Here is an 18,157-nt window from a genome sequence, read left to right as displayed (position 1 = left end):
AAAAGTGAAACTGGTTGAGCAGATGAGCTCATCTTCATCCACACTGTATACTGTTGTGAATGTATCCTGTCCCACCAGCTCAGGGGTCTATAGACTGACAGATCAGTTACCTTGTTCTCAGGGAAAATGACATGCCTCAACACATTCTCTCTCAGTGTTGGGTGAGGACAGCCTCTGTTCTGCAACACCATTGGGACATAAATGTGTTTCATTAGCATAGATAACTAACACTCAGCACAGTCACATTGTCAGAAATGATTGTCTTTTTCAATAGCACTTTAGCGCTCATCACAGCACAGTCAGTCAGTCACGTAGTCAGGCCATTGGCATGATAATGGGGCTGATGTATCAGTATAATATTGATACGATAAGGTGCTCTGGTGGCTGCTATTACTGTAGAAAATCAGAATGTCTTGCCAATAAAAAGGTACCATTGAATTTAATGGACCAGTTGCAATTAGCCCTTACTTTGAGCCACTTCAGTAACAGTGGTAACGGCTGATGCCATTCAGGAAAAGAGGTTCAGCGTGGCTATTGGAGAGGGGTGCAATCATGACTTTCAGACTATCCTATAATTCTTCCACTTTATACCTAGTTGTATTACTTAAGGGTGAAAAAAAATGTAGCTTTTTATTCAACTATCTGTTCATTAATGTCTGGTTGGCTGTACATTTTTTATTAGATTTTTTATTTCACCTTTATTTAACCAGGTTACTGATACCGTGCACTGTGTTGAGTTCAATGTTTGGTTGGCTGTAAGGTAAACACATTTTCAGTAAACAAATTAACAACAGACTTTCAGCACGCTTATAGGGAAGTAGACTCAACAAGCACAGCACTTACACAAATGACTGATGATTGGGTCAGAGAAATTGATGAGACAATGATTGTAGGGGCTGTCTTGTTTGACTTCAGTGCAGCTTTTGACATTATTGATCATAGTCTGCTGTTGGAAAACGTATATGTTGTGGCTTTACACCCCCTGCTATAATGTAGATAAACAGTTACTTGTCCAACAGAACACAGAGGGTATTCTTTAATGGAAGCCTCTCAAATATAATCCAGTTAGAATCAGGAATTCCCCAGGGTAGCTGTTTAGGCCCCTTGCTTTTTTCAATCTTTACTTTGAGGAAAGCCAGTGTGTCTATGTATGCGGATGACTCAACACTATACACGTCAGCTACTACAGCAACTGAAATGACTGCAACACTTAACAAAGAGCTGCAGTTAGTTTCAGAATGGGTAGCAAAGGAATAAGTTAGTCCTAAATATTTCCAATTGTATTTGGGACAAATCATTCACTAAACCCTAAACCTCAACTACATCTCATAATGATTATCTGTAGAAATTGAGCAAGTTGAGGTGACTAAACTGCTTTGAGTAACCCTGGATCGTAAACATGCTATGGTCAAAACATATTGATGCAACAGTAGGTAAGATGAGGATAAGTCTGTCCATAATAAAGCGCTATTCTGCCTTCTTAACAACTCTATCAACAAGGCAGGTCCTACAGGCCCTAGTTTTGTCGGACCTTGACTACTGTTCAGTCGTGTGGTCAGGTGCCACAAAGAGGGACTTAAGGAAATTGCAGTTGGGTCAGAACATGGAAGCACGTCTGGCCCTTATAAGTACATGGAGAGATAACATTAACGGCATGCATGTCAATCTCTCATGGCTCAAAGTGGAAGAGAGATTGACTTCATCACTACTTATTTTTGTAAGAGGTGTTGATAAACTGAATGTACCGGACACCCATACATGCCACCAGAGGTTTCTTCACAGTCCCCAAGTCCAGAACAGACTACGGGAGGCTACATAGATATATATAGAGCTACATAGAGCCATGACTACATGGAACTCTATTCCACATCGGGTAGCTGATGTGGAATCAGATTTAAAAAACAGGTAAAAATACACCTTATGGAACAGCGGGGACTGTGACGAGACACATACAAAGGTACAGACTCATGCATACACATTCATTGTGATATTGTTGTATGGTGGTATCAAACATTTTGTATTGTAGATACAGTAGTGTAATAATGTTATATGATGTACTGTTTTATCTTTTGTTTTATATGTAAGTGGTTTAACCTCTAGCGTCGAGCAATCCCGTATCTGGGAGCGTAATCATAGCCTCAAGCTCATTAGCATACCGCAACGTTAAATATTCATGAAAATCGCAAATGAAATGAAATAAATATATTGTCTCACAAGCTTAGCCTTTTGTTAACAACACTGTCATCTCAGATTTTCAAAATATGCTTTTCAACCATAGCTACACAAGCATTTGTGTAAGAGTATTGATAGCTAGCATAGCATTAAGCCTAGCATTCAGCAGGCAACATTTTCACAAAAACAAGAAAAGCATTCAAATTAAATAATTTACCTTTGAAGAACTTTTGATGTTTTCAATGAGGAGACTCTCAGTTAGATAGCAAATGTTCAGTTTTTCCAAAAATATTATTTGTGTAGGAGAAATCGCTCCGTTTTGTTCATCACGTTTGGCTAAGAAAAAAACCCGAAAATTCAGTCATTACAACGCCAATCTTTTTTCCAAATTAACTCCATAATATCGACAGAAACATGGCAAACGTTGTTTAGAATCAATCCTCAAGGTGTTTTTCACATATCTATTCGATGATAAGTCATTCGTGGCAGTTGGGTTTCTTTTCTGAAGCAAATGGAAAAATGCACGCAACGGAGGACACCAAGCGAGCACCTGGTAAATGTAGTCTCTTATGGTCAATCTTCCAATGATATGCCTACAAATACGTCAGAAAGTGTAGGCTCATTCCTTGCGCATTCACAGCCATATAAGGAGACATTGGAACACAGCGCCTTCAAAATCTGGGGCATTTCCTGTTTGAAATTTCATCTTGGTTTAGCCTGTAGCATCAGTTCTGTGGCACTCACAGATAATATATTTGCAGTTTTGGAAACGTCAGAGTGTTTTCTTTCCAAATCTGTCAATTATATGCATAGTCGAGCATCTTTTCGTGACAAAATATCTTGTTTAAAACGGAAACGTTTTTTTATCCAAAAATTAAAAGAGCGCCCCCTATATCGAAGAAGTTAATATGTTTGGACCCCAGGAAGAGTAGCTGCTGCCTTGGTAGGAATGTCTGGTTTGCTGTAAGATACGGAGCACTGTGCTGAGTTCAATGTCTGGTTGGCTGTAATATACTGAGCACTGTGCTGAGTTCAATGTCTGGTTGGCTGTAATATACTGAGCACTGTGCTGAGTTCAATGTCTGGTTGGCTGTAAGATACGGAGCACTGTGCTGAGTTCACTGTCTGGTTGGCTGTAAGATACGGAGCACTGTGCTGAGTTCAATGTCTGGTTGGCTGTAATATACTGAGCACTGTGCTGAGTTCAATGTCTGGTTGGCTGTAATATACTGAGCACTGTGCTGAGTTCAATGTCTGGTTGGCTGTAAGATACGGAGCACTGTGCTGAGTTCAATGTCTGGTTGGCTGTAAGATACTGAGCACTGTGCTTGCAAGTAACTGGAGATAACTCTCTCTCTCTGCATTTCTCACTCTCTCTGTGTGTCTCCCTCTCTCTATGTGTGTCTCTATCTCTCTCTCTGTGTTTCTCACACTCTCTATCTCCGTGTCACTCTCTCTCTCTGTGTGTCTCTCTCTCTGTCTCTGTGTGTGTGTGTCTCTCTCTCTCTGTGTGTGTGTGTCTCTCTTTGTGTGTATGTGTGTGTGCGTGTGTGTCTTGCAGTATCCTGTTTGCAGATATTGAAGGGTTTACCAGTCTGGCGTCCCAGTGTACTGCCCAGGAGCTGGTGATGACTCTCAACGAACTGTTTGCCCGCTTCGACAAGCTGGCTGCGGTGAGAGCACTCTCTCTCTCTCTCTCTCACACACACACACACACACACACACACACACACACACACACACACACACACACACACACACACACACACACACACACACACACACACACACACACACACACACACACACACACACACACGGCTGGATAAGCAACCGGTACATTTTAACGTCATACCAAGGACAAGCTCAGCTTCTCAGCTATGTGTTCTGGAAGTCACAAAGAATGATTACTAAAGCTTTCCATTAAAGTTTTTGTTAGATTTTTCTCTTAAGTTGCATATGATCACCCTGTGTTTTTCCACCCCCACTACCCCATTAACTTTATGGCCTTGAATGCTAAATAACAAAGAATCAAGCACACACACACAATAGCCTATGTTGTGTCTTTTACAGTACACAAAAAAATGGGGGTTCCTCAGGGGTTCTTTGGGAAGGGTGATGCTTCAATGGTTCTTTGCCATTAAAAAAAATGTTATTTTCTCTTTTAGTGATAATTAAAATGTAGGGGCGGCAGCTCATTTGAATATTTGGGGTTTGTTCACAGCTATTTTTGTGCAACCGTGAGTGAGAGTGTCATTTCAGTTGATCTAATATGTTGTGCTATGCCAGTACATGTTATATTTGACAATGGCCAGTGATGGTGTCTTGTGTCTTGTGAAAGACTCACGTTTGGCCTTGTGTTAATTGAGAATGATTGACTAAGTCAATAGTTCTCATTCTCCCCTCAGGGACTCCCAGCTGTTGCAGAGCTAGCATACCTGATTCAACTTGTGAATAAACACAATAATAGAATCTGAATAAAAACCCTGTATGGTTCTACAAAGAATCTTTGAGATTGAGAAAGGTTCTTTACAGAACCATTATCTATAAATAACCATAAAAAGGGTTCTATATAGCCCAAAAAGAGTTGTAACCATTGCAGAATTTTGGTGTTACATAGAAGCTTATTTTAATGGTTCTTTATAGAACCTTAGGAAAGGGTTCTTTATAGCACCATACTGGCTCCATTTAGAACCTTATGAGTATGGCTCTTTATAGAACCATCAAAAAGGGTTCCGCTTTGGTAACAAGCCAAAGAACCCTTATTTGGCACTATATAGAACCATTTGTTTTTAGTGTGTAAAACAGCGATAATGGAGTGCAGTAGGACTTCCTCCTCACAAAGCTCTGTTGTTTACTGTGAGGAGGGAAATAATTGCACATAGTTATTAATAACAGTATTTTACACTGCAGGGAAATTGTATTAAAAAAAGATAAAATTGTTTTATAAAACTATTTATAACATACTGTATAAAGAGGGCTTTTTGCAGTACCAATTCCCAGAAAAGGAAGAACAGTAATTCCTTGAACATGCCTTGACGTTCCCACTGGGAACAATTAGTTTCCGATGTCGTTCAACACTAACAGATGTGAAAGTCCAAACCCTTAACATATCTATGGCATGAGGAATATGGTATTTAGACTTGGTATTTATTCATAAGTGACAGCACATTATAAATGGGTAACACTGCTCTGTATGAATCATACCACATACATGCCAGATCTTCAGTTTCATCCCAAGTGTTGGTCAAATGTGAAGCCAGAATTCTGTAGCCTAGAGACAGTATATTTGTCAGGTTTTAAATGCTAAGGAATTATTTTACATTGACATTTTAGTCATGAAGCTTTTATCCAGAGAGACAATACAAAGTGCATTTCAATAAGCAATAATAATAAATATTGTAATCATGGTATGTAAAACCCTCTACTGTATAAAGGAAATGCTATTAACACACTAACACATTCTGTGTACGTGTGTGTGCATGCATACATGTGTGTCTGTGTGTCCAATACGTGGGCTTGTATTACTATCCTCGTGGATACCTGAAATCTCGCAAAGTCCCCACAAGGACAGCAAAACCAGGACAATTCTTCCTCTTGGGGTCGTGGGGAGCCCACAAGACAATGGCTATTTTGGGCTTAGGGGTTAGGTTTAGGGTTGAGTAAAGGTTAGGGTTAGGGTAAGGGTAAGGGTTAGGTTTAGTGCTAGGAGTTAGTGAAAATAGGATTTGAATAGAAATAGATCATGAAAGGTATGCTGTCTGTGTGTTAATAGGAAAACCACTGCCTGCGTATTAAGATCCTGGGAGACTGCTACTACTGTGTGTCTGGGCTGCCAGAGGCCCGGGCCGACCACGCATCCTGCTGTGTGGAGATGGGGGTGGACATGATCGAGGCCATCTCGTGAGTATGACATGGCCACATACAGTGCCTTCAGAAAGTATTCACACCCCTTGACTTATTCCACATTTTGTTGTGTTACAACCTGAGTTCAACATGGATTAAATAGATATTTTTTCAAACCCCTCCACAAACAATTCCCCACAATGACAAAATGAAAACATTTACATTTACAGAAGTATCCAATTGTCCTGCTGAAAGGTGAGTTTTTCTCCCAGTGTCTGTTGGAAAGCAGACTGAACCAGGTTTTCCTCTAGGATTTTGCCCGTGCTTAGCTATATTCCGTTTCTTTTTACCCTAAAAAAACTCCCTAGTCTTTGCTGATGACAAGCATACTCATAATATGATGTAGCCATCACCACGCATGAAACATTTTAAAGTGGTACTCAGTGATCTATTGTGTTGGATTTCACATCAAATTAAATGTTATTTCTCATATGAGCCGAATACAACAGGTATTCGACCTTACCATCAAATCAAATCAAATGTATTTATATAGACCTTCGTACATCAGCTGATATCTCAAAGTGCTGTACAGAAACCCAGCCTAAAACCCCAAACAGCAAGCAATGCAGGTGTAGAAGCACGGTGGCTAGGAAAAACCTAGGAAGAAACCTAGAGAGGAACCAGGCTATGAGGGGTGGCCAGTCCTCTTCTGGCTGTGCCGGGTGGAGATTATAACAGAACATGGCCAAGATGTTCAAATGTTCATAAATGACCAGCATGGTCAAATAATAATAATCACAGTAGTTGTCGAGGGTGCAGCAAGTCAGCACCTCAGGAGTAAATGTCAGTTGGCTTTTCATAGCCGATCATTAAGAGTATCTCTACCACTCCTGCTGTCTCCAGAGAGTTGAAAACAGCAGGTCTGGGACCGGTAGCACGTCCGGTGAACAGGTCAGGATTCCACAGCCGCAGGCAGAACAGTTGAAACTGGAGCAGCAGCACGGCCAGGTGGACTGGGGACAGCAAGGAGTCATAATGCCAGGTAGTACTGAGACATGGTCCTAGGGCTCACGTCCTCCGAGAAAAAGAGAGAATTAGAGAGAGCATACTTAAATTCACACAGGACACCGGATAAGACAGGAGAAGTACTCCAGATATAACAAACTGACCCTAGCCCCCCGACACATGAACTACTGCAGCATAAATACTGGAGGCTGAGGCAGGAGGGGTCAGGAGACACTGTGGCCCCATCCGATGATATCCCCGGACAGGGCCAAACAGGAAGGATATAACCCCACCCACATTGCCAAAGCACAACCCCCACCATGAAATGCTTACTAACAAGCCATTAACCAACAATGCAGTTCAAGAAATGGAGTTAAGAAATTATTTACTAAATGAACTAAAGTAAAAATATATATATATATATTAATAATAATAACAATAATGAGTCTATAGACAGGGGTACTAGTACCGAGTCAATGTGCGGGGGTACAGGTTAGATGAGGTAATTTGTACATGTAGGTATGGGTAAAGTGACTATGCATAGGTAATAAACAGTGAGAAGCAGCGGTGTAAAAACAAAAGGGGAGTGTTACAATGTAAATAGTTTGGCTGGCTATTTGATTAATTGTTCAACAGTCTTATGGCTTGGGAGTAGAAGCTGTTAAGGAGCCTTTTGGTATCGCTTTCCCCGGTACCGCTTGCCGTGCGGTAGCAGAAAGAACAGTCTAAGTATTGGGTGACTAGAGTCTTTGACTGTAAGGCGCTACAGAGGGAAGTGCGTACATGATAGTTTGTATATACTAGGCAGTGTATATAGGTCCTGGATGGCAGGAAGCTTGGCCCCAGTGATGTACTGGGCCGTAAGCACTTCCCTCTGTAGCGCTTTACAGACAGATGCCGAGCAGTTGCCATACCAGGCGGTGATGCAACCGGTCAGGATGCTCTCAATGGTGCAGCTGTAGAACTTTTTTGAGGATCTGGGGACCCATGGCAAATCTTTTCAGTCTCCTGAGGGAGAAAAGGTGTTGTCATGCCCTCTTCATGACTGTCTTGGTGTGTTTGGACCATGATAGTTTGTTGGGGATGTGGACACCAAGGAACTTGAAACTCTCGACCGGCTCCACTGCCGCCCCATCAATGTGAATGGGGGAGTGTTCGATGTGAATGGGGGAGTATTTTCCTGTAGTCCACGCTCAGCTCCTTTGTCTTGATCATGTTGAGGGAGAGGTTATTTTCCTGGCACCTCACTGTCAGGTCTATGACTTCCTCTCCATAGGCTGTCTCATCATTGTTGGTGATCAGGCTTACCACTGTTGTGTCGTCTGCAAACTTAATGATGGTGTTGGAGACATGCTTGGCCACAGATTCGTGGGTGAACAGGGAGTACAGGAGGGGACTAAGCACACACCCCTGAGGGGCCCCCGTGTTGAGGATGTGGCGGATGTGTTGTTGCCTACCCTTACCACATGTGGGTGGCCCGTCAGGAAGTCCAGGATCCAGTTGCAGAGGGAGGTGTTTAGTCCCAGAGTCCTTAGCTTAGTGATGAGCTTTGAGGGTACTATGGTGTTGAACAGCATTCTCATATAGGTGTTCCTTTTGTCCAGGTGGCGAAGGGCAGTGTGGAGTGCGATTGAGATTGCGTCATCTGTGGATCTGTTGGGGCGTCAATGTGAATTGGAGTGGGTCTAGGGTTTCTGGGATAACGTGTTGATGTGAGCCATGACCAGCCTTTCAAAGCACTTCATGGCTACCGACGTGAGTGCTACGGGGCTGTAGTCATTTGGCAGGTTACCTTCGCTTTCTTGGAAACAGGTATTATGTAGGTATTACAGACTCGGTCAAGGAGAGGTTGAAAATGTCAGTGAAGACACTTGCCAGTTGATACGCGCATGCTCTGAGTACACTTCCTGGTCATCCGTCTGGCCCCGTGGCATTGTGAATGTTGACTTACTTAAAGGTCTTGCTCACATCGGCTACGGAGAGCATGATCACACAGTCATCTGGAACGGCTAGTGCTCTCATGCATGCTTCAAAGCAAGCATAAAGGCATTTAGCTCGTCTGGTAGGCTTGCGTCACTGAGCAGCTCACGGCTGGGCTTCCCTTTGTAGTCCGTAAGAATTTGCAAGCCCTGCCACATCTGACGATGTAGTAGGATTCAATCTTAGTCCTGTATTGATGCTTTACCTGTTTGATGGTTCTTCTTTTCACTTTGTCATTAGGTTAGTATTGTGGAGTAACTACAATGTTGTTGATCCATCCTCAGTTTTGTCCTATTACAGCCATTAAAATCTGTAACTGTTTGAAGTCATCAATGGCCTCATGTTGAAATCCCTGAGCGGTTTTCTTCCTCTCCGGCAATTGAGTTAGGAAGGACGCCTGTATCTTTGTAGTGACACCATTCAAAATGTAATTAATAACCCATGCTCAAAGGGATATTACATTTCAGCAAAAACATTTACCCATCGACAAATAGGTACCTTTCTAAGCAAGGCATTGCAAACCTCCCTGGTCTTTGTGACTGAAGGATCTTACAGATAATTTTATGTATGGGGTACAGAGATGAGGAAGTCATAAAAAAATAAATGTTTGACAATATTATTGCACACAGAATGAGTCAATGCAAATTATTATGTGACTGTTTAAGCAAATGTTTACTCCTGTACTTATTTAGGCTTGCCATAACAAAAGGATTGAATACTAATACTTATTGACTTTTCAGCTTAGAATTTTTTATTAACATTTGTTAAAAACATTCTAAACACAATTCCAGGGCAGTGACACAAAATCTCAATTTAATCAATTTTAAACAGACTGTAACACATCAAAATGTGGAAAAAATAAACCGGTGTGAATATTTTCTGAAAGCACTGTAAACTGTCTATGTTATATAAAAGTATATGTCAATGGAAAACAACAGACCTTGTCTGGTCTGGCTCTGTCCAGTACAGCTCACGGTAAAACACCCTTGTCTAGAGAGGATTTGTCTTTAACCCTGGTACTGGAGAGCCACAGAATGTGCAGGTCTTTGTTCCAGAGAGGTGGTAGGAGGCAGGTATGCATTAGTTCCATTGTACTCTACTTTAATCCCAGTACTGAGAAACCAAACTGTTGGCAAGTTCAAATCAAGTTTATTCTATCCCCACGAAGAGGCACTTAGCCTAATTTGTGTCTGCAGAGGTTGAGTCAACGACTTCTCTGAGGTGGCCCTGCCTTAGAACATTAGTTCTGACGTCATAATGAGGTTTGGATGATTACAGTATGCCACCGGCCATATCTAATAAAGAAAGACCACACAAACGCATTGCCCTACTCTCTCTCTCTGACTCCTGTAAGAGGAGGTGAGTCATTATAAAGGACGGGCGGGGCCAGACAGACACCGTGTTCCTGTCCTCTGTCTGCTCTGCCCTGTGGTCAGTCGGTCGGTTGGTCGATCTGTCGGTCAGTCAGTCAAGTGGTCAGTCAGTCGGTCGGTTGGTCAGTCAGTCAAGTGGTCGGTCGGTCAGTAAGTCGATCAGTCGGGCAGTTGGTCAGTCAGTCAGTCGGTTAGTCAGTCAGTCGGTCAGTCGGTCAGCAAGTCGGGCAGTCAGTCAGTCAAGTGGTCGGTCAGTCAAGTTGTCGGTCAGTCAAATGGTTGGTCAGTTAGTCGGTCAGTTGGTCGGTCGGTCAGTCAGTCGCAGTCAAGTGGTCGGTCAGCCGGTCAGTCAGTCAAGTGGTCAGTCAGTCGGCCGGTCTCTTGACTGACCGTCTGACTGACCAACCTACTCACCGACTGACCAACAGTTGGTCGACTGACCGACTGACTGACCGACTGACCAGCACAATGACCGACCGACTGACTTACCGAAATACTGACCAACTGACTGACCGACCGACTGACTGACTGACCAACCATTTGACTGACCGACCGATCGACTGACTGACCTACTTACTGACCGACCGACTCACCGACTGACTGTCCGACCACTTGACTGACCAACTTACTGACTGACTTACTGACCGACCGACTCACTGACTGATCGATGGACTGACCAACTTACTGACCGACCGACTCACCGACTGACTGACCGACTGACTGACCGACTCACAGACTGAGTTGTTTGGTCGGTCAGTAAGTCAGTCAGTAAGTCGGTCAGTCAAGTGGTCGGTCAGTCAGTCAGTCGGTCAGTCAAGTGGTCGGTCAGTCAGTCGGTCAGTCCATCGATCAGTCGGTTAGTCAAATGGTTGGTCAGGCAAGTGGTCAGGCAGTCGATCAGTAGGTCAGTCAAGTGGTCGGTCAGTCAGTCAGTCGATCAGTCAAGTGGTCGGTCAGTCAGTCGGTGAGTCGGTCGGTCAGTCCATCGATCAGTCGGTTAGTCAAATGGTTGGTCAGGCAAGTGGTTGGGCAGTCGATCAGTAGGTCAGTTGGTCAGTCAAGTGGTCAGTCAGTCAGTCGGTATTTCAGTCAGTATTTCGGTCAGTCAGTCGGTCAGTCAGTATGTTGGTTAGTTAGTTGGGCAGTCAGTCAGTTAAGTGGTAGGTCAGTCGGTCGGTTGGTCAGTCAGTCAGTCGGTCGGTCGGTCAGTCAGTCGGTCAGTCAGTATGTTGGTTAGTCGGTCTGTCAGTGAGTTGGGCAGTCAGTCAGTTAAGTGGTAGGTCAGTCGGTCGGTCAGTCAGTCGGTCGGTCAGTCAGTCGCAGTCAAGTGGTCGGTTGGTCAGTCAGTCAGTCGGTCAGTCAATCGGTCAGTCAGTCGGTCATTTAAGTGCTCAGTCAGTCAGTCAAGTAGTTGGTCGGTCAGTCAGTTGGTCAGTATGTTGGTCAGTCAGTCCGTCAGTCAAGTGGTCGGTCAGTCAGTTGGTGAGTCGGTCAGTCAATCGGTCGATCAGTCAGTCGGTCAGTATGTTGGTCAGTCAGTCGGTCAATCAAGTGGTTGGTCAGTCAGTCGGTCAGTTAGTCGGTCAGTCAGTAGGTCAGTATGTTAGTCAGTTAGTCAGTCAAGTGGTCGGTCAGTCAGTTGGTCAGTCAGTCGTTGAGTCGGTCGGTCAGTAAGTCGGTCAATCGGTCGGTCAGTGAGTTGGGCAGTCAGTCGTTGAGTCGGTTGGTCAGTAAGTCGGTAAGTCAGTCAGTCAGTCGGTCAGTCAAATGGTCGGTCATTCGGTCAGTCAGTCAGTCGGTCAGTCAATCGGTCAGTCAGTCGGTCATTTAAGTGCTCAGTCAGTCAGTCAAGTAGTCGGTCGGTCAGTCAGTTGGTCAGTATGTTGGTCAGTCAGTCGGTGAGTTGGTCAGTCAAGTGGTCGGACAGTCAGTTGGTCAGTCAGTCGTTGAGTCGGTCGGTCAGTAAGTCGGTAAGTCAGTCAGTCAGTCGGTCAGTCAAATGGTCGGTCATTCGGTCAGTCAAGTGGTCGGTCAGTCGGTTGGTCAGTCGATCAGTCAGTCAAGTGATCGGTCAGTCAATCAAGTGGTCGGTCAGTCAGTCGGCCAGTCAGTCGGTAATTTAAGTGCTCAGTCAGTCAGTCAAGTGGTCGGTTGGTCAGTCAGTCAGTCGGTCAGTCAATCGGTCAGTCAGTCGGTCATTTAAGTGCTCAGTCAGTCAGTCAAGTAGTCGGTCGGTCAGTCAGTTGGTCAGTATGTTGGTCAGTCAGTCGGTGAGTTGGTCAGTCAAGTGGTCGGACAGTCAGTTGGTCAGTCAGTCGTTGAGTCAGTCGGTCAGTAAGTCGGTAAGTCAGTCAGTCAGTCGGTCAGTCAAATGGTCGGTCATTCGGTCAGTCAAGTGGTCGGTCAGTCGGTTGGTCAGTCGATCAGTCAGTCAAGTGATCGGTCAGTCAATCAAGTGGTCGGTCAGTCAGTCGGCCAGTCAGTTGGCCGGTCACTTGACTGACCGTCTGACTGTCCGACCGACTCACTGACTGACTGACCGACTGACCGACTGACCAACCTACTACTCACCAACTGACCGACTGATTGACTGGCATTTGGCTGACCAACTGACTGACTGACCAACCACTTGACTGACCGACTGATTGACCGACTGACCAACTGACTCACCAACTGACTGAATTGTCAGTCAGTCGGTCAGTCAAGTAGTCGGTTGGTCGGTAGGTCAGTCAGTTGGTCAGTAAGTCGGTCAGTCCGTCGATCAGTTGGTCTGTCAAATCGTTGGTCAGTCAAGTGGTCGGTCAGTCGATCAGTAGGTCGGTCAGTAAGTCGGTCAGTCAGTCAGTCAGTCGGTCAGTCAGTCAAGTGGATGGTTGGTCGGTCAGTCGATCGGTCGGTTAGTAGGTCGGTCAGTCGGTCGGTCAGTCGGTCGGTCAGTCAAGTGGTCGGTCGGTCAGTCGGTGAGTTGGTCAGTAAGCCGGTCAGTCAGTCAGTCGGTCAGTCGGTCAGTCAAGTGGACGGTTGGTCGCTCAGTCGGTTAGTAGGTCGGTCAGTAGGTCAGTCAGTCAAGTGGACGGTTGGTCGGTCAGTCGGTTAGTAGGTCGGTCAGTAGGTCAGTCAGTCAAGTGGACGGTTGGTCGGTCAGTCGGTTAGTAGGTCGGTCAGTAGGTCAGTCAGTCAAGTGGACGGTTGGTCGGTCAGTCGGTTAGTAGGTCGGTCAGTAGGTCGGTCAGTCAGTCAGTCAGTCAGCCGGTCAGTCAAGTGGTCAGTCAGTCAGTCGGTGAGTCGGTCAGTAAGTCGGTCAGTCGGTCGGTCAGTCAGTCGGTCGGTCAGTCAGTCAGTTTGTGAGTCGGTCAGTAAGTTGGTTAGTCAGTCAGTCAGTCAGTCGGTCAGTTGGTCAGTAAGTCAGTTGGTCAGTCAGTGAGTCGGTCAGTCAGTCGCAGTCAAGTGGTCAGTCGGTCGGTCAGTCAGTCAGTCGGTCAGTCAATTGGTCAGTCTGTCGGTCATTCAAGTAGTCAGTCAGTCAGTAAGTCGGTCAGTCAGATGGTCAGTCAGTCAGTCAAGTAGTCGGTCAGTCAGTCAGTCAGTCAGTCAAGTAGTCGGTCAGTCGGATGGTCAGTCAGTCAGTCGGTAAGTCAAGTGGTCGGTCAGTCAGTCGGGCAGTTAGACAGTTTGACCGAACACTTGACTGACTGACTGACCAACTGACTGACCGACTGACTGACCGACCAACCACTTGACTGACCGACTGACTGACTGACCGACATACTGACCGACTGACTGACCGACCGACTGACCGACTGACTGACTGACTGACCGACTGACCACTAGAATGACCGACTGACTGACCACTTGACTGACCGACTGACTGACCGACCTACTGATCGACTGACCGACCTACTGACCGACTGACCGACCGACCAATTGACCGACCAATTGACCGACCGACTGACCACTTGACTGACCAACTGACCGACCGACCTACTGATCGACTGACCGACCACTTGACTGACCAACCATTTGACTGACCAACCATTTGACTGACTTACTGACCGACCGACTCACAGACTGACTGACTGACCGACCACTTGACTGACCGACTCACAGACTGACTGACTGACTGACCGACCACTTGACTGACCACTGACAGTCAGTCAAGTGGTCGGTCGGTCGTGAGTAGGTCGGTCAGTCAGTCGGTCAGTCAGTCGGTCAGTCAGTCCGTCAGTCGGTCAGTCAAGTGGTCAGTCAGTCAGTCAGTCAGTCGGTGAGTCGGTCAGTCAGTCAGTCGGTCAGTAAGTCGGTCAGTCGGTCAGTCAAATGGTTGGTCAGTCAAGTGGTCGATCAGTAGGTTGGTCGGTCAGTGGTCAGTTGTTCAGTCATGTGGTCGGTAAGTCAGTCGGTCAGGCATTAGCCAGAGATAGGTCACACACATACTGGAGCCTCACTGCAAGGAAGGAGAATTTCCTGTGGATTCAGTTTGCTGTTGTTGTGGAAGCATTGTCATTTTTCTCTCATTTGACTATTTCCTTTACTCCCTTCTATTGCTTGATGATGTGGTCAATCTGTCAATCAGTGCTCAGTTGTTTCTGACTGTTTCTGTCTGTGCTCGAGGCTGGTGAGAGAGGTGACGGGGGTCAACGTGAACATGCGTGTGGGAATCCATAGCGGCAGGGTCCACTGTGGGGTGCTGGGACTCAGGAAGTGGCAGTTTGATGTGTGGTCCAACGATGTCACGTTAGCCAATCACATGGAGGCCGGGGGTGCGGCAGGGTACGTCCAGCCAATCACAACAAACCAGTACACAGTCACTCACCCAATGACACTACTAGGTTGTGTTCCATTACACATTAGCATACTACTTAGAGTACCACATAGAATGAAGCTATGTATTGAGCATTCGTTCTTATTTTGGAACTTAACCCTAGTCTCAGTGAATACACAGTTCACAGTGCAACATACTGTACTGTACCCATTCATTCATCTGACTTCACACTGTCTTGCTGTATTTGACAGAAGAGCAACTTGTAAAAGTCAAATGGGAAACAAAGATTTACACTACATTATGAATATGACAATATTACATCATCATTTGTTATGGTATAAACATGAAATGAATGAATACTGTCAATCCCTGTCCATCCAGGCGGATCCACATCACCAAGGCCACTCTGAACTACCTGAGTGGAGACTATGAGGTAGAGCCAGGATCAGGAGGAGCAAGGAACGTCTATCTGAAGAAACACAACATAGAAACCTACCTCATCGTGGGCTGCAGCCAGAAAAGGGTATGTGTGTGTGTGTGTGTGTGTGTGTGTGTGTGTGTGTGTGTGTGTGTGTGTGTGTGTGTGTGTGTGTGTGTGTGTGTGTGTGTGTGCGTGCGTGCGTGCGTCATATCAGTCCTGTGGCGATATCACAAGTTTTGACTCCAGCTCACATATCATGTGTGTTTTCACATGATGTATCATATTGCTATATACTCCATTCTAACCTATCAGTGAACTGGGAATGGGTTATTTCTCATAATCGCTGTTACATTAGTGATAACTTTCAGTGTGCGTCCCAAATGAGAGGGTGCCATTAAAGATGCAGGCTTTAGAGTTCTCTACATTTCCCGTTCTGGTTGAATCACAACACTCATCCCAGATCAGATATCACTACCTTTAACCATATTTAATTGCAGAAGAAACGTTGAAAAACATTTAAGTGATTTACAGTAGATTTAGTGATTGTGAGGATGCATGAAATTCAACTTCTAGAAATACAATATACTGTCTATGTCTGTGTCAGGGGTAGAAACGGTGGGCAAGCCGGGGGAACTGGGTACCGGTAGACAGTAAAACCATTTTAACATGCGCCTTTCATGGTTAATTAATAAAGGATTTTACATTACTACTTCCCAGAGTGACCTTTTCCATCCCTAAGTATATTAGTCTGTCTCCCTTGCCTTGCAGAAAGACGAGAAGGCGATGATAGCCAAGATGAACCGTCAGCGAGCCAACTCTGTCACCCACAACATGGGCCCCTGGACCGACCGGCCCTTCTACAACCACATGGGAGGAAACCAGATCTCTAAGGAGATGAAGAGGATGGTGAGATAACATGCTGCCCTCACCCAAATTCAGGAATACTCTATATTTACTCTTCTCCTTCACAACAGGGCCAGGTTGTTGTTGTGTGCTTGTGTGTGCTCACCAGGGACTATAGAAAGCCAAGGACGTGTGACGGTCATGTTATGGCGTATGTTGCAGGTTGATTTTTCCTTGAGCAGATAGTCAGGGGCCAGGAGATAGTTATAAATCATTTTCACACTGCAAATTGATCGCAAGAATCACAAATAGATAATAATAATTTGGAAGGTGCTTATATTTTTCCTGTTACACACTTTAATGCAAATGTGTTTTTGCATATCACAAATCCCCCTGAGACACCCACAGGGAGGGGGATCACGGCTAGGGTCACCATTGTCCAGCACCCCTGGAGCAATTTGGGTTAAGTGCCTTGCTCGAGGGCACAGCAACAGGTTTTCACCTTTCGGTTACTGGCCCAACGCTCTAACATTGATGCTATACCTGCTGCTCCAGATATAGTATTTGACAAAAAAAGTATCATTTCCGACATTGATTAAATGGGATACGATCACATTATTTATGCATTGGAATACTTATAGATACTTATAGATTTACCCTTTACTCAGTTCTCTCTCTCTCTCTCTCTCTCTCTCTCTCTCTCTCTCTCTCTCTCTCTCTGTTTCTCTCTGTTTCTGTCTCTCTGTCTGTTTCTCTCTGTTTCTGTCTCTCTGTCTCTCTGTCTCTCTGTTTCTGTCTCTGTCTCTCTCTGTCTCTCAAATTCAAATTCAAGCTGCTTTATTGGCATGAAAAACATTGTGTCAATATTGCCAAAGCAACAATGTATACAATATACATTGTAACAAAATTATAAATGATAGCAAATAATAATATAAAATGGTAGTAAATAATAATACAAAATTAAATACAAAAATAATAACAATAAAATGGTAACAGTCTACAGTAAACATTAATAATTATAGTAATAACAATAATAGTAATAATAAGTAAGTTATTCTGTCTCTCTCTGTCTCTCTATGTCTCTCTCTGTCTCTCTATGTCTCGCTCTGTCTCTCTATGTCTCTCTCTGTCTCGCTGTCTCTCTATGTCTCTCTCTGTCTCTCTATGTCTGTCTCTGTCTCTCTATGTCTGTCTCTGTCTCTCTGTTTCTGTCTCTGTCTCTCTGTTTCTGTCTCTGTCTCTCTGTTTCTGTCTCTGTCTCTCTGTTTCTGTCTCTGTCTCTCTGTTTCTGTCTGTCTTTCTCTCTCTGTTTCTGTCTCTGTGTCTCTGTGTCTCTATGTCTCTCTCTGTCTCTGTCTCTTGGTTCTCTGTTTCTGTCTCTGTCTCTCTGTTTCTGTCTCTGTCTCTCTGTTTCTGTCTGTCTCTCTCTCTCTGTTTCTGTCTCTGTGTCTCTGTGTCTCTATGTCTCTCTCTGTCTCTGTCTCTTGGTTCTCTGTTTCTGTCTCTGTCTCTCTGTTTCTGTCTCTGTCTCTCTCTGTCTCTCTGTCTCTCTGTTTCTGTCTCTCTCTGTCTCTCTCTATGTCTCTCTCTGTCTCTCTGTTTCTGTCTCTGTCTCTCTCTGTCTCTCTCTGTCTCACTGTTTCTGTCTCTCTATGTCTCTCTCTATGTCTCTCTCTGTCTCTCTGTTTCTGTCTCTCTATGTCTCTCTCTGTCTCTCTCTGTCTCTCTGTTTCTGCCTCTCGCTGTCTCTCTGTT

At 44.8% G+C, this 18,157-nt stretch overlaps 1 protein-coding gene across 3 annotated transcripts in view; it reads left to right on the top strand.

The window, feature by feature from the left end:
- LOC110501809 (adenylate cyclase type 5) overlaps positions 1-18,157 on the top strand; it is a 126,882-nt gene that overhangs the window by 88,488 nt on the left and 20,237 nt on the right. For 2 of the 3 annotated variants that reach the window (XM_036959226.2, XM_036959224.2), the window contains exons 4-8: positions 3,734-3,845; positions 5,948-6,075; positions 14,988-15,146; positions 15,520-15,661; positions 16,328-16,465. In XM_036959226.2, the coding sequence (XP_036815121.2) occupies positions 3,734-3,845; positions 5,948-6,075; positions 14,988-15,146; positions 15,520-15,661; positions 16,328-16,465 (679 nt within the window). Of the gene's footprint in view, positions 1-3,733; positions 3,846-5,947; positions 6,076-14,898; positions 15,147-15,519; positions 15,662-16,327; positions 16,466-18,157 lie in introns of those variants that run through there. The other variant, XM_090216096.1, reaches the window with a different exon arrangement.

Source organism: Oncorhynchus mykiss, chromosome 22 (assembly GCF_057628025.1).
Source record: "Oncorhynchus mykiss isolate SJ-2025 chromosome 22, ASM5762802v1, whole genome shotgun sequence".
Classification (NCBI taxonomy): Eukaryota; Metazoa; Chordata; class Actinopteri; order Salmoniformes; family Salmonidae; genus Oncorhynchus; species Oncorhynchus mykiss.
Note: the sequence above shows the minus strand (reverse complement) of the source record. Positions and strands in the feature narration are given on the sequence as shown.